Source organism: Sciurus carolinensis, chromosome 4 (assembly GCF_902686445.1).
Source record: "Sciurus carolinensis chromosome 4, mSciCar1.2, whole genome shotgun sequence".
Classification (NCBI taxonomy): domain Eukaryota; kingdom Metazoa; phylum Chordata; class Mammalia; order Rodentia; family Sciuridae; genus Sciurus; species Sciurus carolinensis.
The window spans coordinates 111,587,231-111,613,528 of record NC_062216.1 but is presented as its reverse complement, the minus strand read 5'-3'; the positions used below and the strand labels follow the sequence as shown (position 1 = coordinate 111,613,528).

At 38.8% G+C, this 26,298-nt stretch overlaps 1 protein-coding gene across 2 annotated transcripts in view; it reads left to right on the top strand.

Moving 5' to 3' along the window:
* Bin2 (bridging integrator 2) overlaps window positions 1-25,989 on the top strand; it is a 30,537-nt gene extending 4,548 nt beyond the window's left edge. The window contains exons 2-14 of one of the 2 annotated variants that reach the window (XM_047549977.1): window positions 3,239-3,319; window positions 10,016-10,070; window positions 10,365-10,459; window positions 11,181-11,276; window positions 12,772-12,879; window positions 13,199-13,284; window positions 14,628-14,703; window positions 15,543-15,625; window positions 18,881-19,365; window positions 19,531-19,637; window positions 21,133-21,213; window positions 22,916-22,987; window positions 25,491-25,989. In XM_047549977.1, coding sequence (XP_047405933.1) covers window positions 3,239-3,319; window positions 10,016-10,070; window positions 10,365-10,459; window positions 11,181-11,276; window positions 12,772-12,879; window positions 13,199-13,284; window positions 14,628-14,703; window positions 15,543-15,625; window positions 18,881-19,365; window positions 19,531-19,637; window positions 21,133-21,213; window positions 22,916-22,987; window positions 25,491-25,520 — 1,455 coding nt within the window. In that variant the 3' untranslated portion in view covers window positions 25,521-25,989. Of the gene's footprint in view, window positions 1-3,238; window positions 3,320-10,015; window positions 10,071-10,364; window positions 10,460-11,180; window positions 11,277-12,771; window positions 12,880-13,198; window positions 13,285-14,627; window positions 14,704-15,542; window positions 15,626-18,880; window positions 19,638-21,132; window positions 21,214-22,915; window positions 22,988-25,490 lie in introns of both variants that reach the window. The other variant, XM_047549976.1, reaches the window with a different exon arrangement.
* Window positions 25,990-26,298: the final 309 nt, after the last annotated feature.

Here is a 26,298-nt window from a genome sequence, read left to right as displayed (position 1 = left end):
TATACTACAGGTTATCATTAGGAAGTGATCCATTCTTTCAACAAACATCTGTTGAGCCCAGCACAGTGGAACCTGCCTGTACTCCAGTTACTTGGGAGACTGAGGCAGGAGGATCACAAAGTGGAGGCCAACCTGGGCAACTTAGCAAGATCGTGTCTCAAAATAAAATAAAAAGGGCTGGGGATGTAGCTCAGTGGTAGTGTTTGCCTGGCATGTGCAAGGCCCTGGTTCAATCCCCAATACTAGGAAAAACAAACAAACAAACAAAAAAAACCTATTAAGTCTGTGTACGTCTTGTTCCCTCTAGGGTCTCTCCTCGAAGAATACCTACAATATAGCATAAGTATCCTGACACAGGACACATGGACATATTGCTTAAGGCAACAAATGACTTTGGGCCCAGGGTCCTGAAGTATATTTCCAAGCTGATAACATTCACCTTTTCCCTTTCAGAGCTGAAGATTGGAAATCTCCTCAGCACATACCCCTCAACACCCTCCAAGCCTTTTAGCCTTGATCCTTCTGGGACCTGGGGAGATGCCTCCATCATCCCCTACTTTAAACTTTTTCTCTCTTTCTCTTGCCTCCACCTAAGAAGAACCAAACCATGGGCAAAGGAAGGGAGGGGTAGCAAAAAAGGAAGTAAGAGCTGCACTTACCACTAAACAAGGTAGTTTTGCAACTTTCTGGTAGGTGACAGTGTTTTGTTGGGGGCAGAGGGTGGAGCCAGGGAGGTTGGCACTCTGCACATCCAGGAGGCATGGCAACAGAGGTGGAGTTAGAGACAGACACAGACAGATAGACATGGCTAAACTGGAAAGGAAATACAGGCATTTATAGGCAAGGGAGAAAAATTAGACGTATGATGGTAGATATGTATTGATTGCTCACTGTAGGCAGCACTGAGAAAGCAATTCACATACATAACCTCGTTTAATCCTCTCAACTCCAGCAGAGAAATATTATCCTAATGGAAGAAAGGACGTTCTATACACTGAGGCTCAGGAGTTTTAAGTGACTTGTCCAAGGGCTTATAGCCAGTAAGTGGAAAGACCAAAATAAGAGTTAATTAATATCTGACTCCAAGAATCCTTGATCTTAACCACTACAGACAGCTCCATAAGTGAGAGATATTAACCCCCTGGGGTAAGATTAGAGACACTTGGGTCAGTCTCTACATAGAGCCTTCCCCACTCCCAAGACCTCAGCACTTGTGCATGTGATTCAAAACCCTTCATAATAAGATTTCAATCTCTTGTTCTAACTTAATTCCCCATCACTCCCCATAACACACCCTAAATGAACTGTGCCAAACCATCTCAGGAAGCTGCTATGAAGTTACATACTCCTGTGACTTTGCTGATGCTGTTGTCTGCCTTGAATCCTCTTTCTTCTCTCCCTCCCTTTCTTCCTTCCTCCCTTCCTGCCCCCACTCCTCTCCTTTTTTTTTTTTTTTTTTTTTTTTTGCTATGCTGGGGATTGAACCCAGGGCCTTGCACATGCTAGTGAAACACTCTACCAATAAGCTACATTCCCAGCCTTATTTATTTATTTTTTAAAGACAAGTTCTTGCTAAATTGCCTAGGTTGGCCTGGAACTTGCAATCCCCCTTCCTCAGCCTCCCAAATTGTTGGGATTACAGGCATGTGCCACCATTCTGGTAAAATCCTACTTCAAGTTTCAGCCTATGGTCTTCTTTTGTATTAGTCTCACTCTCCTTCCTATTAAAATTACTAAGTATCTATTTGCTGGATACTGCAAGATCTAAATAAATAAAGCAAGTACTCAGTTCTTAAGGAGTTCCAGTTTAGAAACAGACATGGATAAATTCAAATAACAAAACAGTAATAGAAGCATATGCAACTTACAGATGTTGCAACCACTGAACAAGGAGTGGTTTACTTGATTAATGAGATGAAATATGTGTTGTTGGGCATTACGAAGGACATGAAACTGGTTTGTTTTGTTTTGTATTGTTTTAAAATATTTGCCTGGCAGACTAGGTGAGGAAGGGCATTCCAAAAAGTGAGTGTCCCCTTTGACAATAGAAACTGGGTCTTTTTCACTACCTTATCTTTTGCCTTGGCACTGAGACCAGTATAATGGTTGCCTATCAGGTTTTCTTGTTGAGAAAAGATAGACATGGATAGCATTCATTTCTGATTGAATTTAAAATGTATTTTATCAGGGCTTCTCAAAGTTTTCCACAAAGACCCTCATGAAAGAAGTTTCCTGCTCATCTCTCTTAACTTCATCTGTTGAGAGGAATCCTGTGTATAGCTAGATGAGGGTCTTTTAAGTGAAAAACATCTTCAAAGGGGCTGGGATTGTGGCTCAGTGGTAGAGCGCTTGCCTAGCACATGTGAGGCACTGGGTTCCATCCTCAGCACCACATAATAAATAAATAAAATAAAGGTATTGTGTCCATCTACAACTATTTAAAAAAAATTTTAAGAAATGTCTTCAAGGCTCATGTTTTATCTTTAAGAGCTATGCATATTTTATTTTCTTTTTGTTAATCCTTGTTTTAATATAATGCTCTTACCAGGCACAGTGGTGCATGCTTGTAATCCCAGCAACTTCGGAGGCTGAAGCAGGAGGATTGCAAGTTCAAGGCCAGCCTAGGCAACCAACTTACTAAGACCCTTTCTCAAAATAAAAAAATAAAAAGGACTGGAGATGTAGCTCAGTGATAGAACACCTCTGGGTTTCAGTCCTCAGTACCAAAAATAAATAAGACATCTTCCTTCTTCCTCCTTAAAAAATCATTTTATGGTCAGAGTGTAGTTCAGTGGTAGATCATGTGCTTAGCTTGTGTAAGGCCCTGGGTTCAATCCCCAGCACCCTAAAAAACTTTATTTATTTTTGCAGTACTAAGATTGAACCCAGGGCCTTGCACTTGCTAGGCAAGTGTGTCTATCACTGAGCCACATCCTCAGCTTTAAAAATAAGCACTTTAAATAACAATGAGATTCTAGGAAGATGCAGCTTTTTTATTTGGAGATAGCTAGATATATCCTTTAGCACACTGCTGCATACCCCTAGTTACACTTATTTGAAAAGAATCACAAAACATGATTGGTTTGTCAGCAACATGTTACATTCCTAATTCTGCTGGAGTAATAGGAGTAAAAACCTTTAGTTGCCTCCAAGACTCTGAGAGAAACCAGTCATATAAGACCAACAAATGAGAGATACTTGACTATAACTATGGGCCTTTCTGTCTTATATCCCCCAGGTACTACAAAAATTGGGGAAAACTGTAGAAACCAAAGACGAGCGATTTGAACAAAGTGCCAACAACTTCTACCAACAACAGGTAATTGGGGGAAGGGAAGCTTGGAGAAAGCATCCTTACCAACCCAGCCTCCCCAAGGGCTCAGGGCCACAGGGTGACCTGCTACTTATCCTTCCCCTGGGAATTAGAGAAACTTACCTTTCCTGTTCCTGGATTGAACCTAGGAGTGCTTAACTGCTGACCTGGAGATATGGGGGGACAGAGGAGTATTCTTTTCTCTTAATTGGTTCCCCTCAGGACTGCCAAGGTACAGTGACATCACTAGGTCCTTAGACAACATCAGAGTGAGCCCCTGCCACCTTAGTTTTGGGCTTATTTACCTCCCAGGGTGCCTGTCCTATCTTAGGTCTCCTCTTGAATCAGTTTTCCCATGTTCTCCTCTTGTTGTCTACAATATCTTTTCCAGCTAAGACCTTTATTCCAAATAATACCTCCATCTTTTATTTGTCATTTCCACCAACAAACCTCCTTTGCTCACTGTTCCTTCTATTTCAACAAGGTATTATGGATAATTTTATGTAGAAAATTTACACTATGAAGTGGATAACAGAGGTTTAAACTCCGTGGTATTTTTTTTTTTTTCTATCCACCATGAGCAAGATTTGTGTTCAGTATTTTACATGCATTATATCATTTAATTTTTACATTAGCCCTGAAGATTGCTGTCCCCTCTTTGTAATAAGAAAGTTAACCTGCTCGGGCTTGATAATTCAATAGAATGACTCTCAGAACTCATAAAGTGCTTTACGTACATTATGATTTTATTACAAAGGACCAGCCAAATGAAGACACATATAAGGTGAGGTGTGGGAGGTCCCAAACACAAAGCTTCTATGTCTTCAGGACATGTCACACTTGGCATATCAGGTGAACTTTAGGGGCCCAGAGTTCTTATTGTAGTTTCTTTACATGTTGAATCATTGGCTGTGTGCTTGAACTCAATCTCTAGCTCCCTTCCCTTCCATTCACCTGTTTCAAAGCCTGAATCCTCTAATTATAAGGTCGATCTTTCCAGCATGGACAGCCACTATCCTGAATTCAGTATAAACTCAGGTATGGTCTGAGGGGACCACATTGAATAACAGAGACACAATACTTGGAGGTTACCTCCCAGGAACCAGGGACAAAGACCAGCCAAATTCTATATATACAATATCAGTTCATTGAATTATATGGAAAATACTTTTTTAATTATAGTGAAAGAATGTTAACTATTATCTAAGTAATTGACTATATATTTGGGATATATTTAAAAGTGCAAGGTCTCTGGGCATAGGACCTGGGAATCTTACTTTTACTTTTAAACATTTTTAAATGGAAAATTTCAAATATATACAAAGGAAGAGAAAATTGTATGATGAACCATCATGTACTTATCACCCAATAATTTGTCAATTCATGGGCAATCTTATTATGTCTGTACTTTTCTCCTATCCTTGATTTTATGAGGCAAATTCAAGTAATCATTTCATCCATAAAAAACTTAATTTCATTACTCATTACAATAAATCAGAAAGTACTTAAGAAAATGAATGTAAAAACAGTAATGATTTCACACTCCTAAACTACAACCACTGTTGTTTTACATCCTTAGAACCATCTTGCTATGTACATTTGTGGTATCTAAATATATTCATAATAAATAAATGTGAGGTGTACAAAAGTGAGATTATTCCATGCATGTAGTTTTGCAACTTGCTTTTTTCTTCCATTTAACTACATAATATAAATATATTTTCAGATATTTTAGGTTAAATATCCCACAAAAATGCAAGTTTTAAGTGCTATCTAAAAAAAAAAAAAAAATTAGCACTATTCTTTTTTTGCAGGGGTTTGGGGTACTGGGGATTGAACTCAGGGGCACTAGACCAATGAGCCACATCCCCAACCCTGTTTTGTATTTTATTCAGAGACAGGGTCTCACTGAGTAGCTTAGCACCTCACTATTGCTAAGGCTGGCTTTTAATTCACAATCCTCCTTTCTCAGCTTCCTGAACCACTGGATTATAGGCATGTGCCACGGTGCCTGGCAGCACCATTCTTTAATATCAAAATATACAGTTAAGGAGATATAGCTCATTGGTAGAGTGCTTGCCTAGCATGTGCAAGGCTCTGGGTTTCCCCAGCATGGGAAAAAGAAAAAAATTTTTCAACATTCAAGTTTCCCTGATTATTATTTTTTTTATAATGAAAATTTATTTTTGTAGTTTTTTTTAGTTTTTATTTTTACAGACTGCATTTTGATTCATTGTACCCAAATGGGGTATAGCTTCTCATTTCTATGGTTGTACTCCCCTGATTTTTTTTTTTTTTTTAACAGTTTGTTGAAATCAGCAAGTCAACATGTTTAAACCTCTCAGGTTTAAGGTTAAATCTCTTAATGTATAGATTTCTGATTCCTCCCTTTGTTTTGTTGTCGATACCAAGTTATTTGTACTACAGTTTCCTGCAGTCTATATTTTGCTAATTGATCCCTATCTTATTGTTTAAGTTGTCCCTATGTTCAGAATTTTCTGCAAATTGACCTCTTGTGATGAAACTTAGTTTTTTGTCTTTATTTGGGTGGCAAGAATATTTCATAGGTGTTTGTGTATTCTTCCATCAGGAATCACCTGGAATGTCTGGTTGTCTCTTTTTTTGTGTGTGATACAATAGCCATAGGTGATCACTGACGATGGAATCAGCTTTTTGTTAATAACTTCTCCTATCACTCCCAACTTCCAGCTGGGCTTCAAAGCCTTGCAACTTGCCTAGGTTCCTGACCAAATTTCCATAGGTAATTTTTCTTTGCAGCTGTACTTGCTTTCCCCTTCCCTCTTTTCAAAAACATATTACAGGGCTGGGGTTGTGGCTCAGTGGTACAGCGCTTGCCTAGCATGTGTGAGGCACTGGGTTCGATTCTCAGCACCGCATATAAATCAGTCAATAAATAAAATAAAGGTCCATCAACAACTAAAGATTTAAAAAAAAAAAAAAAAAAAAAAAAAAACGTATTACAAGGGCTGGGGTTGTGGCTCAGTGGTAGAGCACTTGCCTAGCATGTGTGAGGCACTGGGTTCCATTCTCAGCACTGCATATAAATAAATAAAATAAAGGTCCATCAACAACTAAAAAATATATTTAAAAAATAATATGCCAACCACAAATGATGGGTTTAAAAAAAACATATTACATAAGAAGAGTTATTTTCTTCAAGCAGTACTTTAATCTCTTCTAATATTAACAGCTGTTTCCACTGTCTTGTCTTTAAAAATCAGATCTAACAATCCAGCTTGATCTTTCCCTCCTGGATCTCCTTAGATCAAGCACTTTGAACACTTGCTCAAGGTTTGATCCTGCTATTTACACTTGTTTTACTAAGTATTTGGGTTTCTCTGAGTCCATTTATTTTTCTCACAGAGGTAGGGAACTCCAGGACAAGGACCTCCTCCTGCATTTTCTGTACCCCCAGTCTCTTAGGACCTAGATTGGGCCTAGCTTAGGACAGACTCCCACAGTGCACTAGTGACTCAATAATTAAGGGCCAAACCTGTTTGTATAAGGGGTGGGAAAGGTTGACTCAGAATCTTTATGGCAATACCAAGAATTTGGCAAGATTTCAGAAAGTAGAAGTGATAAAATCATAAGATCTAGAGCTAGAAATGGCCTTACACTGCATTTATAGATGAGGAAACTGAAGCCAGAGAAGTGGACTAACTTGCTAGTTGGGAGTAGAGCCAAAATACTTGACTCCCAGACAAGTAAGAGCTAAGACTGAGAAAGTCAAAAAAGGAGAAGATGCTGGGAATGATTACTTGGAGATGTTTCAGGGGAAGATGAGAAGATGGAAAGGTCAGAGAAATAAAATGACACCCAGTGCTGTCCCATTTTCCCCCCATTCCACCCGCTTCCACCATTACCACCTTCACGTGTATTTCCAGACTTCATCTCCACAAAGGAATGAACAAGAGCATGAAGGAAGAACTTTGTAATTAAGAGACTTGATTCTAAAACACAGAAATGGAGATGGGCTTTGCGAGGTGCCGTGGAGGATGGAGGGCAGAAGGCATTCACATTTTCTGGACCATGACAGCACCCCTTACTTCTAACAGTGCAGCGTCATTCATGATAGCCTTGATATTTTTCAGTCAGGTGATATTTTTCAGGCCATTGATATATGCTGAGAAAAAGGTCAAGAAATTAATTTGTAGAAATTATGCAAAATAGTTTAACTGGTTTTATTACTAAATATATTTTTGAAATCAAGTTTTCATAGTGAAATAAAAAGTTAAGTCAACATTGTTTCATTTCAAAAAAGAATTTGAAATTCTTGTTAATTTTTATAATCCCTAAGATACTTTCAGAGCTCTCTAAAACCTTGATCATTATAATTTCAAAACTTGTAGACTTATATCCATGTTTAAAAGATATTGTGTACATTTAACAAACTAAACTTTTTCTGTGAATGAAAAAACAAGGAGGAAGTGAGACATCCTTCCTGGTGAGTGCTGAATGTCCCTAAATTTTGTTAACTAACTGAATCTGTCTTCATTGTACTACTGAAAGTGCTTTCTCAAGGTCACCAGTGACTTCCAGTTACCAACTCTAGTGATTTTTACTGATTCTTCCTGTATTCTGATCTCTTTGTGGCATCTGACTCTTCCTTAATCATTTCTCTTTCTCTTTGCTACATTTATATAACCTCATTTCTTCACCCAGCTTTCTGACAGTGCCTTCAACTCCTTTGAGACTGTGTCCTTATAGTCCTTGGCATTCAGCCAATTGAGAGGGACTTCCAGTCTGAAGTATAGTCAAAAATTTGGGCTGGCCAGGTGCAGTGGCACATATCTGTAATCCCAGTGGCCTGGGAGGCTAAAGCAAGAGGATCACAAGTTTAAAGTAGCCTCAGCAAAAGTGAGGTGCTAAGTAACTCAGTGAGACCCTGTCTCAAAATAAAATATAAAAAAGGACTGGGGATGTGACTCAGTGGTTAAGCACCACTGGGTTCAATCCCTGGTACAAAAAAAAAAAAAATCGGGGAGGGCTGACTTAGAAGTGAGCTCTCAAGGCAAGATGGATGAAAGAGTCCAATTTTCTTTGCTTATTTGAGTAGACCTGGATTTTCTGTTGCTAAAATTAAATAATAGTGATCTTTACCCAAAGATTTCTGCAGGAAAAAAATTTTAAGTCATTAGATAGAATTTTCTGAATTTTCATTTTTATTTCTAATAATTTTATACTTCTGATATGTTCAGTAGCCTGTCTAGTAATGAACACAGCAAATGATAAATGAACAAGTTCATATCAAGTATTTCATGGTATACTACATAACATACCGTGAATTTCAACTACTTTATTACCTAAACTGGGTTGTTCTGACCTGTACACTGACCCTGTGGAGTGCCCTTGAAGTGTGCTGCACCTTAGTCCGGTCTCACACTCCTGAAATCAGGTTCCAAAATGTCAACCATCTGTCTTTAACTTCCTCCCCACGCAACTCCTAGGAACTGAAGTTGACACATAGGAAAGAGACTAGAATGGGAAGGGGCTTTAAACACTATGAAGAATAATTGAGACCTGTGAGGAGGAAGACTTGGTGAAAGGGCACATGAGAGTTCTCTTCAAATATGTGTGGAAGACAAATTAGATCTACTTTGTAGGTATAGAATGCCAACCTAAGACTGGTGGGCAGAAGTTGTAACAGCTATTTAACTGTGAAGCAATGCTGTCTCAGGCAAGAGGTTACCAATTTCTGGTTCCTGGAGGTATTTAAGAAGCAGAGGCTAAACAAACATGTCAGAGTTACAGTAAAAGCAGTTCATCAGCTGGGCACAGTGGCACACACCTATAATCCCAGTGACTCGAGGCTGAGGCAGGAGAATCCCAAATTCGAGACCAGCCTAGGCAATTTAGCAAGATCCCATCTCAAAATAAAAAATAAAAAAGGATGTGGCTCAGTGGTAGAGTGCCCCTGGGTTCAATCTTCAGTGCTGAAAAATTAAAATTAAAAAACAGTTCATCGCCAGGCACGGTGGCACACCCTGTAATCCCAGCAACTCGAGAGGCTGAGGCAGGAAGATCGCAAGTTCAAAGTTACCCTCAGCAACTTAGTGAAGCCCTAAGCAACTCAGTGAGACCCAAAGCAACTCAGCAAGACCTGTCTCTAAATAAAATATAAAAAGGCTGGGGATGTGGCTCAGTGGTTAAGTGCCCCTGGGTTCAATCCCTGGTTCCAAAAAAAAAAAAAAACAGATTGAGATTTGAACTTCTGACTCTAAATGATACTTTCCTCTCCTTTTATTTATTTATTTGTTTGTTTGTTTGTTTATTTAGAGACAGTCTCGTTATGCTGCCCAGGCTGGCCTCAGACTCCTGGGCTCAAGTGATCCTCCTCCCTCAGCCTTGTGAGTAGCTGGGACTACAGTTGTGTGTCACACACCCAGCTCCCCTTGTTGTTTAGAAAGAGAAAGAGACCATTTCTGCACTTGGGAGTGCTAGCCAAAAAAGAGAATTCAGACACAGGAGCAACCATAGAATCAGAGATAGATGAATAGATAGTTCTATAGGTGAAGACTTTGGGATTAGAAATGGAGGGGTCAATAAATAAGTCTAATTTATGACAATCGTGAATATTTGAAGAAATTCCAGGATTGAATTCCACACTTAACTTACTTTTCAACTTTGGGGCATCTTTGAAAATGTACCTTGTTAGTCACCAAAACTACTTTTCCCTTTCAGGCAGAAGGCCACAAGCTATACAAGGACCTGAAGAACTTCCTTAGTGCAGTCAAAGGTGGGTATTACAGGTCAGAAAAATCCAGAGGGCATTTGTACAGATGCTAAAAGTTCTGGGGACTGGAAAAAAACAAGACTCCAGCTTTTTTACCACTTTCCTACCTTTGATTCTTGGAACTCTGTGGACCTAGAGGGAGTTACTCTTCCTATCACAGCCTCATCTAGCTTCCTTCACTCATAAGTCAACCTTCTGAGTTTGTCCTGAGTTGGACCCACTGATTTATCTCCTATGTGATTATATCAGATTGCTTTTGGGGAAACTTGATATTAGGACTGAATTCTCTTCTTTCAGTGATGCATGAAAGTTCAAAGAGAGTGTCAGAAACCCTGCAGGAGATCTATAGCAGCGAGTGGGATGGTCATGAAGAACTGAAGGCGATCGTAGGGGTAAGGGCAGCTTGGACTTTATCATTCTTTATCATATGCTCCTGTTCTCATCTCAGCCTCGGCAGAGCTTCTCCATCCAAGAAAATAGGGAAATAAAGGAGCCAGTTCACATTGTCCATTTGTGTAGCTTCAGTCTCTGGGTGGTAGGAAGAAACTGCAATGTCAGGGTAAAAAGAGGCTTCCCCTAATCTGTGGCCTCCTCTGGTCTTGACCCTCTTCCCCTCTTTAAAGAAGAAGTTTTACCTCCTGAAAATGGGTTGTTTTTTTTTTTTTTAAATATTTTTTTAGTTGTCAATGGACCTTTATTTTATTTATTTATTTATTTATTTATTTATTTATTTATTTAATGTATTTATATGCGGTACTGAGGATCAAACCCAGGGCCTCATACATGCCAGACAAGTGTTCTACCACTAAGCCACAAACCCAGCCCTAGGTTCTTTAAAACTAACCTTATCAGTTAATTACTCCCAAATTTTCCTGGACCCTAAGTTCTAGAGTACCTGGCCCTGATCATATGATTGTTCTTCATTCCAGGTTTCCTATGGGGCATTTTCTTAGGGGCAGAGGTTGTCTCTTTTATTCCTTTGAATCTTCCCTAGAATCCAACATGATTTTCTAAATACAGTACTACAAAGAAGTACTTTGCGAGAATTTGGGTATTTGGGTAGGCAATTGTTGAGAGGTAGGGCCCTCACCAGCCTCTGCCTCTGTCCCCCAGAATAATGATCTCCTTTGGGAAGACTACGAAGAGAAACTTGCTGACCAGGCTTTGAGGACCATGGAAAACTATGTAGCACAGTTCAACGAGATTAAGGTACTTGATAACAGAACTGAGGCTAGGTTTTGGGTGGGCCAGATTCATTTAAAAATATAGGTTAAGATTTATTTATTTACTTGCCATGCTGACAACCAAACCCAGGGCCTCATGCATGCTAGGCAAGTACCCTATCACTAAGCCACACCCTAGCCCCACATTAAAGCCCACAGTTAGGAGTGAAGTTGGGGAAGTTAGGAGACAGACTAAGGCTGAGGGTTAGATGGGAGGTTAGGACAGAGGGCTAGAGATAGCATGGAGGTTATATTTAAACTTAGATTTCAGTAGCTAGATTTGGGCTCAGTGGATCAGTGAATAACATCTTGGTCAAAAGATCTCTTTTAGATGTGAGAAACAACTGATGGAAATAAAGGTATTTATAGTATAGAAGAATAAACTTGGGGGAGGGTCATCATAGTTATCTTCAAATATTTGAAATTCTACTAGGTGAAAGTAGGACTCAGCCTGTTCTAAATGGGTCCAGAAAACAGAATTAGAATTCATTTATTCATTTAATTAAATTGATTAAACACCTACTTTGTGACAGTTTTAGATTTAGAGGATGAAATTAGAAGGAGACAGATTTAAGTTTCCAAACTTATGTTAAAGATTAAGTTTAACTACTTCTTTTTTTTTTTTTTTTTTTTTTTTTTTTGTGGGGCTGGGGATTGAACCCAGGGCCTTGTGCACGCAAGGCAGCACTGTACCTGCTGAGCTATAGCCCCAGTCCAAATTTAACTTTTAAGTTAGAACTTGCCAAAAATGAAATGAAATGTGCTCTGAGGTAGTGAGTTATCTGTTCTGATTTCAACCTGAAGTTGAACTACTTCTTATCTTGGATATTATAGAGGAGCTTTATGTATCATACAGAAAGTTGGACAAGACAGTTATTAAGATCTTTTCAATTTCTGTGATTGAGAGAAGTGAGATGGCCAGTAACACTTTGTTTCTCCCTGTATAATTTGTAGTTTGGATGAGATTCAGTAGATTTTATCTCACCGCTCATAATAATTTACTATTTTTATTATGCTTTGGAGTTTTTAGAGCATTTTATAATCAGTATTTGGTCTTTAAAATAATATTTGTGTGGGGAAAATGGAGGCTACTGAGATGCCAAAAGAGATAGGCCTTGCCCCAGGCCACAGGGCTAATGAGTGACCATGTTGGGACTAGGAACCCAAACTCCTGACTTTCAGTTTAGTGGCATTCTCAATGTTATTTATCCTGGAGTTGGAGCCAGTTTTTAATGGATTCATAGAAAATACTAAAATTTAACATGGTTTCTCCATGCTTTGTAGGCTTGTCCCTTACTCTCTCTGCCCTGAGATTTCCCATTCTTCTAAGAGAGTTGAGGGAAATTCCTGGGGCACCAAATACTGTTAGAAGGTAAAATTTTGTAATAAGACCAAGAATTTTATCTCTCTGTTTGGTAGTATGTTACCTCCATCCTGGCTACAGAAAAGCAAGTATCCATACTCTTATCACTCTGGTTTAGGAGAGAATTGCCAAGCGGGGTCGGAAACTTGTGGACTATGATAGTGCCCGACACCACCTGGAGGCGGTACAAAATGCTAAGAAGAAAGATGAGGCCAAGACTGCCAAGGTAAAGAAAACTAAAACAAAGACCTACTAAAACTTTGCTGCTGTTCCTGCTCTTCCTCTTCCCAGAGTGGTGGCGGATGACTGAACCAAGACGAACATAGGAAATGATAAATTTGGCATCCAGTTCTCTGAAGGAAATCCTGTTTCTTCTGACCCTGATGCAAATCTTGAGGCTGGAGAGGGCATGTGTCTGGGAAAGAGGAGGAGAGGCATTGCTCCAAATAAACCTAGACCCTGAAAAAATGCAGAGGATGAAGGAGACCTCATCTATCCTCTGGTTCAGGATTAAGGGGGATTATCTTGTTTCTTTTATCATGTAGGCTGAGGAAGAGTTCAACAAAGCCCAGAGTGTGTTTGAGGACCTAAACCAGGAACTACTGGAGGAGCTGCCTATTCTTTATAATAGGTAATGACTGAGATTTAGAAAAGGCTTACCTCCTGGGCAAGTGGAAGGCAAGGCCACCTTACAGCCCAAATCTGTCATCTCATAAAAAGAGGGCTGGTCCCCCTGGTGTGGTGGCACATGCCTGTAATCCCAGCAACTCAGAAGGCTAAAGCAGGAGGATTACAAATTTGAGGCCAGTCTGGGCAATTTAAAGAGACCCTGTCTCAAAATAAAAATTAAAAAAGGACTTGGGGTACAGCTCAGTGGTAGAGTGCATATGTAGTTCCATTCCCAGTACCACAAAAGGAAAGGAAAAAAATAATAATGAAAACCAAAAAAATCTGGTCCAAGAGTAGGATCTGATTTGTTATGTGATATCATGCAAGCCACCTTATCTCTACATCCTGGTTTCTTTACCTATAATTCAATGATGACCATCCTTGCCCTGCCAGCTTTTCTGGGTTTGAAGACAAGATATTTCTTGGTTAGGAGAAATCTTGGCAAGTAAACTGCTGTCAACATGCATACTGCCAGGATCTGCTTTCATGTTCAAGTATGTATTGTTTTAAACAAGCTTGGTTCATAAAATACCAGATTTATATAGATTAGCCATGGGATGATTATTTGCATTAATGAAGGTGTCATTGCTTCATAGTAAAGTATTTTAGATTTAAATTTTCCTAATTGGAAGAGAAATCAGAGAAGAAATTCCACTTGTGTACTATTTTTGCTGTATAAGATGCTTTAATACAATTGTAATTAGAGTATTGTGTATAGTTTCTTAGTCTGCATAAGAGGTGCTGAGGATTGAATTAAAAAAGATTATATATGGAGCCTTTTTAATGACTATTCTAAAACATTAATTACGTGACTCCCAATTTAAGTGGAATTTAAATTTGATAATTTCTTTAAATGTAAACTTCCCTGATTAATTTATTCCATTAAGGTATATATTCCATTAAGGTATATATAGGTATAGAAATCTTGTATCATACAAGGAGAGTAACTACTTATTATAATAATTATAATCATATGGCCTTCTAATTATATAGCACTTTAAAAAAATTCTTCAAAGTACTTTCATGTCTACGTTAATACCTCCAGAGCCTGAATCTGATAACTTCATGAGCCTAGACATTGGTGTCAGCTTGGCCAATATTGTCTCCTCTGACCTTCCTGCTCCCAAAGTCATATGTGTGTAGCTGATGAATATGGGTCACACAACATCTGAATCTAGAATGAGGGGTTCCTTTTTCTGAGCACCTTGGTGATGGCTAGTTTGGGCTTACGTTCCTACCTTGTATTTCAAAGACCTCCTTTCCCGTCCCTTACCTGTACATGTTTCTTGTTTTGCTTCCTAATAGTCGTATTGGCTGTTATGTGACCATTTTCCAAAACATTTCCAACCTGAGGGATGTCTTCTACAGGGAGATGAGCAAGGTGAGAAACATCTGGCCAGTTGAGACTCCTAGGTGGATTTTTCTAGTAAATATAAAGTAGCCCTGATTTACATAATTTCTCTGAACATCTGTATTGGTACCACCAAGTTTGACTTCCATCCCCTGATGGAATAATAACACTTGATTTGCTGTGTTGAACTATATTAAAGCACATGTATACATTATCAGAGGGTCCTGTCCATCTCCCTTAACAACTAAGAGCAACTAAACTATAGCTTCAACGTGCATAAAGAGGTTGGACTCATGGAAGGAAGAATTGAAATGGGGAACCAAGTTCTGAAGTCTATCTATTGTTGGGGAGTGGTAGGGGTATTGTTTAAGCAGTTTCTCAGGTGGTTGGTCTTGAATAGGACCAGTCCTGTCAGTGACAGGTAGCCATATAACATGACTTCATGAGGTATTTTCTAGTCTGGGATTCTGCAGTTCTTTGCTGCTACAATATTATGTTCATACACAGCTACATATATTCCTCTTCACAGTTTCTTTGGCTAGATTATGATTTGCCTGATTAATATTGAGTTTTTATTCCCTGGATCACCTGACAGGAGCTAAAACCTCAAATCAAAAGTTATGGATCCTGCTATAAGAGAGCTGGCTGCCAGCCTGATGGAAAAGGCAGACCTTAGGACAGAGAAACAAAGAAGAAGAGGTGGTGGGACAGGCCCCTGAAGGCTAGTGCTAGAAACATGAGAAGGAATTAAATTATAGATCAGAGTTAGAAGGGTGAGGAGGTTTTATTTTGGGATACAGTTTGAAGGAGAGGGCAGTCTTGGGGTCTGTGCATTTGGCTAGCTTCCCCTTCTTTCCTGCTGGCTATAGTTGAACTACAATCTCTACGAGGTGATGAGCAAACTGGAGAAGCAACATTCCAACAAAGTCTTTGTGGTGAAGGGACTGTCAAGGTGAGCAACTTCTGACTCTTTTCTGCATCACTTATACTGTATGAACATATTCAAAATTCTCATCTCCAGTCCAAAATTCTGGTCTTCCCTTTATGTTCATGGTCATGATGATGTTTGTGCCCCAATATAAATTATTTTTCTATTCATTAAATATTTCAGACATAATTAAAGGTATAAAGAATAATACAACAAATAGCCATATATGTACCACCAAATTTAAGAAATCAATTACTGGGGCTGGGAATGTAGTTCAGTGACTGAGCATTTGCCTAGCATTTGTGAGGCCCTGGGTTCTATCCCCAGGCCTGCAAAAGAAGAAAAAGAAAGAATACTGACTATTACAAATATAGTTGAAACTCCCAATGTCCCTTCCCCACTCTTTCCCTTCCTGCCCCCTCCAAAGGTAACCACTGTGTTAAAGTTAGCATTTATAATTTCCATGTATGTCTTTTTCCTTTTACATCACACACACATACACATATAAAATAGTGTTTGGCATGTTTTTAACCTTATATAAATGGACTTTTACTGTATATATTCTTACACAACTTCTTTTGTTCTCTTTGTATTGTTTGTGGGATTTATCCTTCCTGTTCCATGTGGTAGCAGTTTCTTCCCATAACTGTTCCATAATAGTTTCTTTCCATAACTGTTATTGTTACTATTGTATGCCTACTTCAGGATTTATGTAACTATCTTCCTGCTAATTGGCATTTGAGCTGTTTCCCCATTTTTTTGCTATTACCAGTAATGTTGCAATAACCATGTTTTACCTTTTCCCCTCATGAATATTTATCAAGAGTTTCTTTAGGGTCTGTATACATGGGGTAGAATTGCTTAGTCATAGGGTCTGTGGCTGGTGCTTCTTTAGCCTTGCTGTCCAAAGTGATTATTCCAGTTTGCAACTCACTAGCAATGAATACGAGCCCTCATGGCTCCTCTTTCTTGCTCCATGTGAAATTGACAGACCTTTCAATTCTCCTAAGCTCATGGGTAAGAAATAGAATGTTTTGCAGTTTTTAAGTCACAGTCAAGCCCCACAGTTACCCATTTTCATCTTTTCATGTTATTGCCCATTTAAGGTTCCTATTCTGTAACTTTCCTATTTATCCTTTTCCCACCTTTCAGTTCAGTTGTTAACCCTTTTCAAAAATTAATTTATATGAAATTTTGGTTCATGTATTCTGGATACTAATCTTGTGATTATATACATAGCAAATATCATTTGCCAATCTGTTATGGATTTTTCTACTATGTATGTGTGTGTTTGTGTTTGTGTCTTTGCTTTCATACATTTTTACAACTGTAAATATAAGTAAATGTAAGTAATTCAGTGGCCTCTTGGAAGGTGTTTACTTGCTCATTCCAAAGTCTTTGTTTAGAAAGTTTTATTAAGCTGTTTCTGTGTAGAAGGTTTTATGTCAGTGTTAGGGATCCAATGACATAGGAAAGTTGACCTTTTCCAAATGTGATTTATAAAAATTTGGAAGTATAGAAAGTGTACCTAAAGAGACAAGGAATGAAGGTTATGAGCTCGCCTAATGAGACCAGTAGGAATTCCAGAGAGGTAAGTAATTGCCAATGTGTGGATGGTTAGGAATGACTTTAAGGAGGTAGTAAAACTGGGCTTGGGACTTGAAGGAAGAATAAGGCTCACATTTGCTGTTTGTACTATTCACTTAGCAATTTAAAAAATCACTAAAGGGCCAATGTAGGTTTCCTTGACAAATTTCCATTTGCTCCAAAACCTCCATTTCTCCTCTTTTCAGCATAGAAAGCCAGAATTCGTTATAACTTCTCATTCTTTGCAAACTTATTATCACTTATATTGAAGTGTCCCAGAACCTCAAGTAGAAATCAGGTTTTTTCTTATGCCCTGAGCCTTCTAAATTTACTGACTCTCAGAATGCTAGTACTATAAAGAACCTTATGTCCCACAGCTTATCCCACATTAGAAACTCCCACCAGGCAAGAACTCTTTTTTTCTTTTTTTTTGCAGGGCTAGGGATAGTACCCAGAACACAGCGCATGGTTCTAACAAGTACATATTTGTGGGTTGCTTAATCATTTGGTGGATGGTACATAAGAGGCACACAAGGGGGTGAAGTAGGAGTCAAGCTGATATTGCCTGTAGAGGTTCTTGGTACTGTATCCAGTAGGCACTGGATAAATGTTATAGTGAATTTGCTTTATTCATGGTGGTTATGTCCCATAAAGTTGCCACAAACACTGAATACTGAGCCTTTGCTCATTGAGAAAACATAAGGTTAGGTTTCTACAAGTCTCTTGTCAACAACATTTTTATCAACCAACCAGATTATATACTGGTTGGTATGTTTTATGTAAGCTTCTGTTTAAGGAACTTATTTAATAATACTGTTGCTTGATTAATATTAAACTTACAACCAACAGCACTATAACTCGTGCCTGAATGAAGTTTGTCTCATATGTATTTTCTCTGTAAGGCACATCACTTCAACTTGGGGCCCATTTTGAATAACAAAATCACCACCAACATAAAAAAAAAAAATTTAAAAAAAGCAAAAACATGGTGAATAGAAACAGTATGAGAGCTGAAACAAAAAGGCAGATCATTGCCGTGTTAGGCTTCAGCTGAGAAAGTACATGTCAGATGAATCATTTTTCACTACTTACACATGTCCACCAATGACTGGAAAGTGCCAGAAGTATTGATTTGGGGGTTACAAACAAACAGGTAGGTGAATTTGCATAAAAAAAAAATCTTCGTGGCTGAGGGTGGTGGTGTAGTCCCAGAAGCTTGGAAGACTGAGGCAGGAGGATCTCAGGTTCAAAGCCAGCCTCACCTAAAGTGAGGTGCTAAGCAACTCAGTGAGATCTCGTCTCTAAATAAAATACAAAATAGGGCTGGGAATGTGGCTCGGTGGTCGAATGCCCCTGAGTTCAATCCCCAGTACCAAACAAACAAACAAACAAAAAAATCTTTGTGGATCCACTGCATAGCAGCATCCATTAATCTTTTCACTGGGGGAAATATTAGTAATATTTTGCAATGTATTTTGTACATGACTTTTTACATAATTGAGATAAAATAAGTAAAAATTTGTAGCCCTTTTTTACTTCACTTTATGACATTAGCATAATTGTCAATTATGCAAACTTTCTAACATGATTCTAAATTGCTTTATTCTATTTTATTATTATATGTGAGCATGATTATTTGGCAGGTTACTTCTAGTCTGTCTCTTCTAAATCCACATGCCCTTCCTTTTTTAGCAGCAGCAGGCGCTCTTTAGTCATCTCTCCCCCAATTCGAACATCTTCAGTCTCCAGCCATCTTACCTCACCCACCAGCCCCTCTGCACTTTCCTTGACAAGTGAGACTGAATCTATCTCAGCAGCTGAAGAAGAGCTGACATCTGATGCAACCCAAGGAGAAGATGATTCTAAGATCAAAGAAAAATCCTTAAAAGATGGGGAAATAGAGGAAGGAGGGTCTGAAGTAAGCTCCTCTGAGGAGGAAGAGCCTCTACCAGCCTGTAATGGCCCAAACCAGGCCCAGCCCATGCCCACCACTGAGAGTGACAAGTGCCAGGAGGAAGTTCTCCCTAGCGTTCAAGCTCCAGCACCAGGCAGATCCCTGAACCCTTCAAAACAGCCATCCTCTCTTCCAGAAGTAGTCCTACGAACCCGCACCTCAAGTGAAGAATCTGAACAACCAAAGAAGAGAGCCTCTATCCAGAGGACCTCAGCACCCCCTAGTAGGCCTCCCCCACCCAAAGCCCCTCCAAGCCCCAGGCCCACCTCAGGGACCATACCCTCTAGCCCTCCAGCCTTTGAAGGGGGTTCACCCTCCAGCCCTAGGGCCCTCTTGGGGACTGGGACTCCAAGTCCTAGGTCCTCCTTAGCAGCCTCTCCTGATCCAGAACCACCAGAGAAGCCATTAAGAACTCCTGAAGCCAGAGAAAAGGAAAACATTCACAATCTGAACCCAGAAGAACTTCGTACTTTCCCCACCTTGCACACCTCTCAGGTAACTGGATTTGGTTGGGTTCTTTATTCCCTTTTATAACCTCCATGTAGATCATTTTTACTATAATCAGTTTGTCCCACAATTGATGTCATTTTATTACAGTCTCAAGAAGACTCTTGACACTTTTTTTTTTTTTTTTTTTTTTTTTTTTTGTCTAGGGATTGTTTTATATCTTCATAGCAATTAATTTAGTAATCTAATCTTAGGGTAATTGACTTCCATAAAGGGCATTCACTAATATTATGAGCAGATTTTTACTCATTTCTTTCTTTTTTGCTCTAAGTTCTAGAAGTTCCCAATATAAAGAACCTACAACTGGCATCTAGAGCCTTACCTTTTTTAATGGGGGGTGGAAAAGGGAAAATATAATGTTTCATACCTATGACTATGGCAAATAGATCCTGAGAAAGATGGCAGCAAATTCCCAGTGTGGGCCTTCTTTGATGAGAAGGACCTAGAAGCAGGAGTTGACATAGGAAGGTAAAACAAAAAGCACAGTCTTTTGAAAGGTGAGAATAAAGATGAGAAAAAATTGAGAGATGGTGATCCACTAGAGAACAACTGTTCTGTGAAGGATCTGGAAATCAAGTCATACTTTATTCAAATTATACGAAAGGGCCATCATAAAGAAGAGAGATTTGACTTGTTCTTTGAGACTCCAGAGGACAGAACTAGGTCCTGTGTAAAAAGATTTTTTTTTTAAGGGTACATTTTTAACCAATATAAGAGACATTTTCAACAATTAGCTCTGAATAAAAAGTGGGATGGAAAAAAAGCAAATAAAAATATGGGAGAAAGAAGGAGGCACGAAGGTGTGACAAAAACCAAAATGGGGCCCGGTGCTATAGCTTCGTGGTAAAGTGCATGCCTAACACACACAGGGCTCCAAGTTCAATCTCCAGCACTTCAAAAATAAAAAGTGAAATTTTAAAAATGGAATGAACCACCTTGAAAAATAGTTCTCATTCCTCGATGTTAAATGCTAAGGATATATGATCTTTGCTCAGGAGCATGGTAGAGAGGATTATGGTGAACTGTCTGACTAGATGGCACCAATATTCATTCATTCAGTCTACAGTTGTTTTCTGAGCCCTGCAGTATGCCAGGCCCTCTTCTAAGAGGTGTGTTAAGACAGTGAATAAAACAAAATTCTCTGCTTTCCTAGAGCTTATATTGTAGTGGGGCAAGACAGATGAGAAAATAAAATTACAAACTAGTGATGATAAGAGATATGAAGAAAAATTAAGTGGGAGAGGGCATAGAAATCAGAGCTAAATTGCAATTTTAAGTGATCTGATCAGAGATGGTGACATCTGGGCAGTGAAAAATGCCAGGACAAGAGCCATGTGAATGTCTGGAAGAAGAGTATGAAATTTCTAGTACCTCTCAGATCACATGTGCTACTTGAAAGTGTACCTGGACAAAGGGTACCAGGGAGGCATTCAGGACGGAAAGGTATGGGTCTTTCTCCTACATTGTTCCCTTTCATCCACAGGTTTGTTCAGGACCTGGAGAGATGGGGAAGGTGAAAGGCAAAGAAGAGGACAATAAACTTATCTCAGCCAACTCTCTTGAGGTACTAAAATCTAAGTCATTGACATTATTCTACATTGAGTCTTGATTCACAAGAAGCACTGAAGGCCCTAGCAGAACAAGATACAAAACTTCCCCTTGGCTGGCTTCTAGTTGGAGGCAACTATGCTAATTGTGAGAGATGCAGGATGTGAATGGTGAATAAGCATAGGGTCAACACGGGGTGTTGAACTACACCCCTAGCAGAGTTTTTCTGCAATGAAGAGAGTAACTCAATGGTATGGAAAATCCAAAAATAATTTCAATTTGATTTTTTTATGTATTGCACCATTTTAGTATGGAGACAGTAATAGAGTGACCGTTTGATGAATAATAAAGCAAGTTTGTAAAGGGAGATGATGAGCACCAAGAGGCTGTTTGACCATTTTGAGGAACAGGCTAGTAGCACTCTCTTCCCTGAGAAAGTATAGCACACAGGCTTCTTTCCCCTGAGGTTATGTCCTTGTATTTGAGATCTATGGTGTTTCCTTATTTTCAACCTTTGTGGTAGGATTGCTTTGGTCACCAGCTGAGAAGACATATTGTTCCTGAAGAATTAAGCAACTAGAGCATCTTAGTCTATGAGTGTCAACAAGCCTCTGAAGCTATGTCCTACAACATATGCTCCCTTCCCTTGCAGATGCATCCTAAACCATATTTTCTCTCAAGCAGAATTATGGACATATCACATGTAAAATGAGTAAATTAAAATATAATGAACCAGGTGTGATGGTGCACACATGCAATCCCAGTGACTGGGGAGGCTGAGGCAGGAAGATCACAAATTCTACACAAACCTCAGCAACTTAGGCCCTAAGAACTTAGGGAGACCCTGTCTCAAAATAAAATGTTAAAAAAAAAAAAAAAAAAAAAGGCTGGGGATGTGGTTCAATGGTTAAGTGACCCTTATATATACGTAATGGAGGAAAAAACTGTTCTTGCTCAGCATCTGAAATATCTGAGAGAGGAAGGCGGCTTTGGTAACTTAGAAGCTGATATTACTTTCGAGCTAATTCATGGCCTGATAAAGAAGGAGAGAGCAAGAAGATGGAAATTTTCCTTAAATCACAGAATTATTCACACTGTTAATAATTGATTCTATTTTAAAAGTATGAATTTTGTGGTATGTGAATTAAATGTAAATTTTTAAAAAAATAATTTTAAACCATACTGTTCTGAGATTTTCCCTGGCAGAGCAGTTCTTAGGGCTTTCTATACCGTGGGTTCCCATTTCAGAATCTAGAAATTTTCCCAAAGAAATCATTACACCACTGGCCTCTCCTAACTGCTTATAATGGTTTAGGATAACTTGCAAGTGAGAAAGCTACCGTGCGTTCTTAAGAAGGGTTAGTCTAAAAGTGGCAGGTAGTGGTTTTAAGACCTCACACTCCCACAGAGATATATATAAACAAATGCATGTCATACAAATCACATGGTGTCTGATCATGGAAACAACTCTGGAATCCAGAGATCTGGCTTCCTGTTCCAGCAAGTCATTTCACCCTTTCATTCTTGGTTTCTTTTTCTGTGAAAGAGAATGGAAGAAAGTCTTTCCTGTTGCTTTGGGCTCCTTGAAACAACAGGATTTGCTTACCCTTTGTGTTGTGTATGACCCTTGAAAAGTGTAAGGCACAGAAAAACCCTGCTAAACTGAGAGGCTGGGGACATTGAGCCACCTCTCACTGGCAGAACTCTTCTCTTTGTAGGTCCAAGGCCCTCAGCTCCATGTCTCTGCACTTGCAGGAGAAAACATCACAGCACCTGAGCCTCAAGAAGAGGTAAGGAGATCAGAGTGGCTGGTGAGATTGGGCACCGGGTGGACAGGGATTTGACTACAGACTGTAATCCTCTCCATGGGTTATAAGCAATACTCTAAGGGTAGGGTCAGGCAGGTATGAACTGGGACTTTATGGTATCTCTGTACCCATTGCCCAACACTTGTCCTTAACCTAATCCTATCTCCTAAGTGTTTATTTAAGTATATCTGTACTTATTTCAAAAAGGAGTTTAGTTATACAAAAACATCATATATATCATATTTATATACATACAATCATAATGTGGCAAAATAACTCAGTAGTATAAGACACAGAATGGTGATATAAAATGGAGCCATGAATAAGCAAGTACAAAAAAATACATTCTATAAAATAAGCTTATTAAGGATGGGCCACAAAATTGGTCCCAGGTTTTCCAATCCAACAGAAAGAGAAACACCTGATGAATTCACCCAATTCATGTTACCTGTTCCTATGGAGACAACAATTGCTACTACTAAGAAAAAAATTTCTTCTGTGAATCCTCATAAAGAGAGGCAAATGGTACAATGATCAATGTCTGCAACAAGTCCTTGCAGTAATCCCACCCACCAGCTTCATATCATCTTCCTCAGTAGAGGCTAGTGGCATTAGATGAAATATAATCAAGAAATCCAATTCAAAATAGTCTCAAAAAAAAAAAACTGAGGAAAAAATCTAACCAAAGATGTAAAAGACTTCTATAATGAAAACTATAGAACATTGAAGAAAGAAACTGAAAACGACCTTAGAAGATGGAAAGACTTCCCATGTTCATGGATAGACAGAATTAATATTGTTAAAATGGCCACATTACCAAAAGCAATATGCAGACTCAATGCAATCCCCATCAAAATACCACCGACATTCTTCACAGAACTAGAAAAAAACAGTCCTAAAATTTACTTGGAAGAATAAAAGACTAGTATAGCCAAATCAATCGTAAGTCAAAAAAGTAATGCTGGAGACTTCATAGTATCTGACTTCAAATTATATTACAGAGCTATAGTAACATAATCTGCATGTTACTGGCATAAAAACAGATACATAGACGAATGGTACAGAATAAAAGACAAATCTATACATCTATAGTCATCTGATCCTTGACAGAGGTGCCAAAAACATACATTGGAGAGAAGATAGCCTCTTTAACAATTGGTGCTGGGAATACTGGTTATCCATATGTAGAAGAATGAGACTAGAACTTTATCTCTGACCCTGCACAAAAATCAACTCAAAATGGATCAAAGACCTCAGAATTGACCAAAAACTATGCAACTCCTATAAGAAAATGTAGGGTTAATTCTCCAGCATATAAGCACAGACAACAACTTTATCAATAGGACCCCTAAATCTCAGAAAACAATGCCAAGAGTTAATGAATGGGATAGCTTCAAATAAAAGACTTCTGCATAGCAAGGGAAACAATTGAGAATGTGAAGAGAGAACCTACAGAATGGGAGAAAATCTTTGTTAGGTACTTTACTGACAAAGGGTTAGTATTTAGAATACCCAAACTAAAAAGAAAAAAAAAAAAAAAAAAAAACCCTTAACACCAAAAATAAAATCCCAGTTAATAAATGGCCAAATGAATTAAATAGTTCTCAAAAGAAGAAATACAAATGGCAACAACTGTATGAAAAAATGTAAATCAAAACTAAGAAAAAATGTAAATCAGAACTACACTGAGATTTTATCTCACAGCAGTCAGAATGGCAGTCATCAAAAAAAAGTACAAACACTCAAACACTAATGCTGGAGAGGATGTGGAGAAAAATGAATCTTTTACACTGTTGATGGGATTGTAAATTAGTACAACCACTATGGAAATCAGTATGGAGTTTCCCCCAAAAGACTAGGCATGCAACCACCATATGACCCAGCTATGCCACTCATATTTATTCTAAAGAATCAAAGTTCTTGTACTGTAGCAATACATGCAAACCCACGTTTATAGCACCACAGTTCATAACAACCAAAATATGGAACCAGCCTAGGTGTCCATCAATGGATGATTAGATAAATAAAATATGGTATATATACACAATGGAGTTTTAGTTAATCATAAAGAAAAATGAAATTATGTCATTTGCAGGAAAATGGATGTTAAATGAAATAAGCCAAATTCAGAAGGTCAAGGGTTGTATGTTTTCTCTCATATGTAGAAGCTAGAAAGGAAAAAGGAAAAGAAAGGTGGTGGTGGTGGTGGTGGTGGTGGTGGTGGTGGGCGATCCCATGAAAAGTAAAGGGAGATAGTAGAATAGAAGAAGGAGGCGGGGAGGGAGGAAGTGCTGGGGAGGGATATTAGACAAATTATATTGTTATATTGTGTGCAGATACAAATATATAACAACAAATTCCACCATTATGTACAACTATACTGCACCAGTAAAAAATGTGGGAGAAAATACAATTCAAGAAAAAGAAATTGAGAGGTTGGCAGGAGAGCAGATCAGCATCTAATGCAAACTTGTTTATTTTCCAGGTATTTGTAAGTCAAACTGCACAACTCTGAAGAGAAATTGCCAAGACCTCCCCTATACACATCTCCCCAGAGAAACTCCTTAACCGAAGGGGACAGATAGGTCAAGGGGTATAAAGCTGCATTCACTTCCACTGCTCAGGCAGTGTGGATGCTGGTCATCTCCAAAGACCTGGCATTAATGGAGGCTGAGGAGCAGCCTTAGGGGAGGGAGGGAGGAAGGCAGGCAGGCAGGTTTGGGAGAGGAGAATGACAGACTCAGGAATATTTTAACTCAGGTTTTAGAAACTGTTAGAAGAATAAGATTTTATGTGTTTAAATGGGGCTGTTTTAACTATATAAAGCAAAAGTATCTGTATACACGAACACTTGTTCACTCAGAGACACACAACCACACATACTCAGAGGATAGTGGACAAATTTGTCTTTGACTTAACACTCATTTTGCAGGACTTAAAGCCAAAGAACAGGTTTTCAGATTGCTAAATAAAGTGTGATTTTGACTGTATACGGATTCTTTGTTTGAAACCCAGCACACTGTTTTCCAATTTGGCACAGGTGTTGATTTTGCCCCAAGTTCAGACAACTTTAGTCATATCCCTGACCCCCAGCTCACTCTACCTCCAGGCTGTACCTCCTTTAATCCACCCTCAGTCCAGATACATTACTACATATACTGGGGTTATATTTTAGAGCTGTATCTAGTTGTTCATAAGTAAGTACTTGGTTCAAATAGGATTCTGAGCAGGATAGAAGAAGATAAGAAATTCCAAATGAAGGAAAAATATAATATAGTGGAAATGGGATTAAA